This window comes from Austrofundulus limnaeus, unplaced genomic scaffold (assembly GCF_001266775.1).
Source record: "Austrofundulus limnaeus strain Quisiro unplaced genomic scaffold, Austrofundulus_limnaeus-1.0 Scaffold1996, whole genome shotgun sequence".
NCBI classification, from domain to species: Eukaryota; Metazoa; Chordata; class Actinopteri; order Cyprinodontiformes; family Rivulidae; genus Austrofundulus; species Austrofundulus limnaeus.
The window spans coordinates 7,919-10,838 of NW_013954398.1; the positions used below are offsets into that span (position 1 = coordinate 7,919).

The 2,920-nt window shown below is 39.9% G+C and overlaps 1 protein-coding gene across 2 annotated transcripts in view; it reads right to left on the reverse strand.

Annotated features, from left to right (window-relative positions):
- rmdn3 (regulator of microtubule dynamics 3) overlaps positions 1–2,920 on the reverse strand; it is a 25,498-nt gene that overhangs the window by 4,116 nt on the left and 18,462 nt on the right. For both annotated transcript variants that reach the window (XM_014034157.1, XM_014034156.1), the window contains 3 exons: positions 2,523–2,600; positions 2,340–2,438; positions 575–628 (listed from right to left, as the gene is read on the reverse strand). In XM_014034157.1, the coding sequence (XP_013889611.1) occupies positions 575–628; positions 2,340–2,438; positions 2,523–2,600 (231 nt within the window). The remainder of the gene's footprint in view (positions 1–574; positions 629–2,339; positions 2,439–2,522; positions 2,601–2,920) is intronic.

The window sequence follows — 2,920 nt, forward strand, 5'->3', positions numbered from 1 at the left end:
GTTCATCAATCCATAAGATAAATCAACTTCAGATTAATTCATTATCAATAACTTGCATTAAGGAGTTAACTTAATTTATATCTACTCATATTCATGTAATTAAGCGTTTTAATGATTTGGCCGATTAATCGATTAATCGAAAAAATAATCAACAGATTAATCGATTATTTTAATAATCGCCCCCGCCCCTGTCTCCTGGAGGAGACACGCCGGACTCGGCCACACAGGCCACCCCAGTGGCTGTAAGTCTGGTTCATCACCTCCAAACTAAGAAGGAGACATTCATTGTCTCCTCTCCAAGACCCATCGGTGTCCTGGTGGGTAAACTGGAGGAGGAGCCACACAGGAAAACACAGCCCTACTGAGAATTAAACATTCTAGAGGGTTAAATAAATAATTTTCATTTAATAATCAGTTGTTGTAATTATAGTTTTGGAGAATCATCACTGCATTTGACTGAAGGGGTACTAGTGGTATGACAATATGGCTCAGTGGTACACAAGTCTAAAAAGGCTAGTAATCATTGATCTGGAAAAAAGATGCAACGGTGGGATGAGTGATTCTGATGTGTTACCTTGGCGATGTAAAGTCTCACAGTCCTGGAAAAACCTGGACTGAGCTCCTCCGCCTGCAGGTTCACACAAACAAACAAAAAAAAAACCGAGTGAAATAAAGAATAATGAATAAATATGGCTCACTGCCTTTCCTGCCAGAGTAGACTGAAATCATGTTAAGTTGAGAAATGATGGAGTTTTGGTCAAGCCTCGCTCGGTGTGTGTTGTGAATGACTCTCAGCTACTACCATGAAGTACAATATCTGTAAAACTAACTGCATTATAGTCATGTATGTTGACTGGCTGTGGTAACCATGTTGAATTGCACTGACTGAGGCCCGAGCCACAGTCAGAACCTTCAGATCTGACTTTGATTAGGAAACAAGGGATCCAATATAGGGATTAGAAAAAGAAAGAGAAGAGGAGCGCTGAGTGAACTTATGAGGAAATCCCTGGTCAGTCGTCCCCGCAGCATTAATCATATTAATCGCCAATTTGCAAATAATAACTGGTTTTCCCAACCCTAACCTCAATGCAATAACAGAGTATGAGCACCAATCGGAAGCCTCTCCATCTGAGGTGGCTTACTGATAAGATTAATATAATAAAACAAGTAAAGGTGTTTAATTTGCCAGAATCTGTCAGAAGCACCACAAAACACTGTTCTACCGTACTTGTAACAGTGACTCAGGATACAGCCATATTTTATGTCARTTTTTGCAAGCTAAGACGCTAGCACTTATACGAGAAAAGTCAATAAAAAAGTGACTCAAATGTCTCTGAACTGTGCTAACGTCAAAATAATGGACTTAAAACCCGTCCAGTGGTCCTCTTCCTAAACTTGAGTCAGATTCTGAGGCAGCTGGAACCAAGCAGTTACGTAGTAGGGTTGGGAAATATTGGCAAAAAAAAAATGAATCACTATTAATTGTGGTATTTAGCTGATAATTTGACGATTCATCCCCTGGTGTCCCTGGATACCCTTATGTCCTGGTCACATGACCAACTTAGTGGGAAAGATTTCCTCTTTGTAAAAATCTGTTCCAAACTGTGTCAAATTTACAGACTTCAGGCTATACATCAAATTTTAAATTGTGTTGATAGATAAATAATTACAGAACTTTTTTTTAATGTTCATCATATTTGAAGTCGAGAGTAGCACTGAGCGGACTCTGCCTGGCGACATTAAAGTGTCTGTGACATGAAAGTACTAAAAGTCAAAGAAAACATGTTGATATTTAAGAAAGTCGGAATTATACACACGATTTTACCCATTTTGTCCCATTAACTGCATATTTTCTTTTGAACTTGGTTCAGCCAAAGTGAAACAGGAAGTGACATCAAAGGGGAACTCTTTAACAAAGAAAACTCTGTGGTCTTTGTTTATTGAAACAGTATTATTTGAACTCTGACTCTTCTTCATCTCTCTAATAGAGACTCAAAATAATCTAAAGAAACGTTAGATTCTTCTCTACAGCCTGGGTTGTTAGCTGTTGTAGCAACACTCTGTTTACATGCAGACATTCCCCTTTGACATCACTTCCTGTTACTTCACAGGCAAAAATCTCAACAACTGTTCATCTCAGTGACATGAAATTTATTTTTGCAACATTTTATCAATGTCCTCTTTCTAAAAATGCATTCATATGTATTACAAAAATTTGACGTCACAGGCACTTTAATCGTATTAATCGTCAAGTGCCAAAAAAGAATCGAGTAATGTTTTTCTGATGATTAATTCCACATGATACAATTATGCCCAACCCTAGTATGTTGGATTTATACCTTCAAGAAGTTCTCCAGAGCAGTGTGCAGGGTGCAGGTGGGGAGGCTCCTGTAGAGAGTGGCAGCTGCCTTTTTGTCCAACCAGTCCCATGTGGCTACCTGCAGTCCCACAGAGACACCCCCAGCCTTCAGTTGGCTCACACAACACAGAAAGAGACCGAGTACAGACAGAACAGGTTTTACCTCATAGCACCACCTGCCAAGCAGGTAGTAACACATCGGGTCATCATCTCTGAGGGCCAGAGCTCGGTCCACATGCTCCTGAGCGAGAATAAACGCAAATCCATCACAACGTCAAACAACAGACCCATGGTAAATATAACCAGGGTTCCACATAAAAGTTTTGGTCTGGTTCTCAGGGGAGAACCTAGGGTTGTTGCTTGGTGCTCGCTCATATTTTCCTTCACTCATTTAACACATTTATGGTGTCAGGGCATCTAACGTCCCCTGTTCTGTTTTATGACTCCTATCAGCTGCAACGTCTCAGGACATCATGTCAGTCCAACAAGTTTTTTATTTTATTCTTTTACTCTGCATAAATTTTTTAAACTACCTAAGTGTCCGAGGGGCTGGGTGTATGT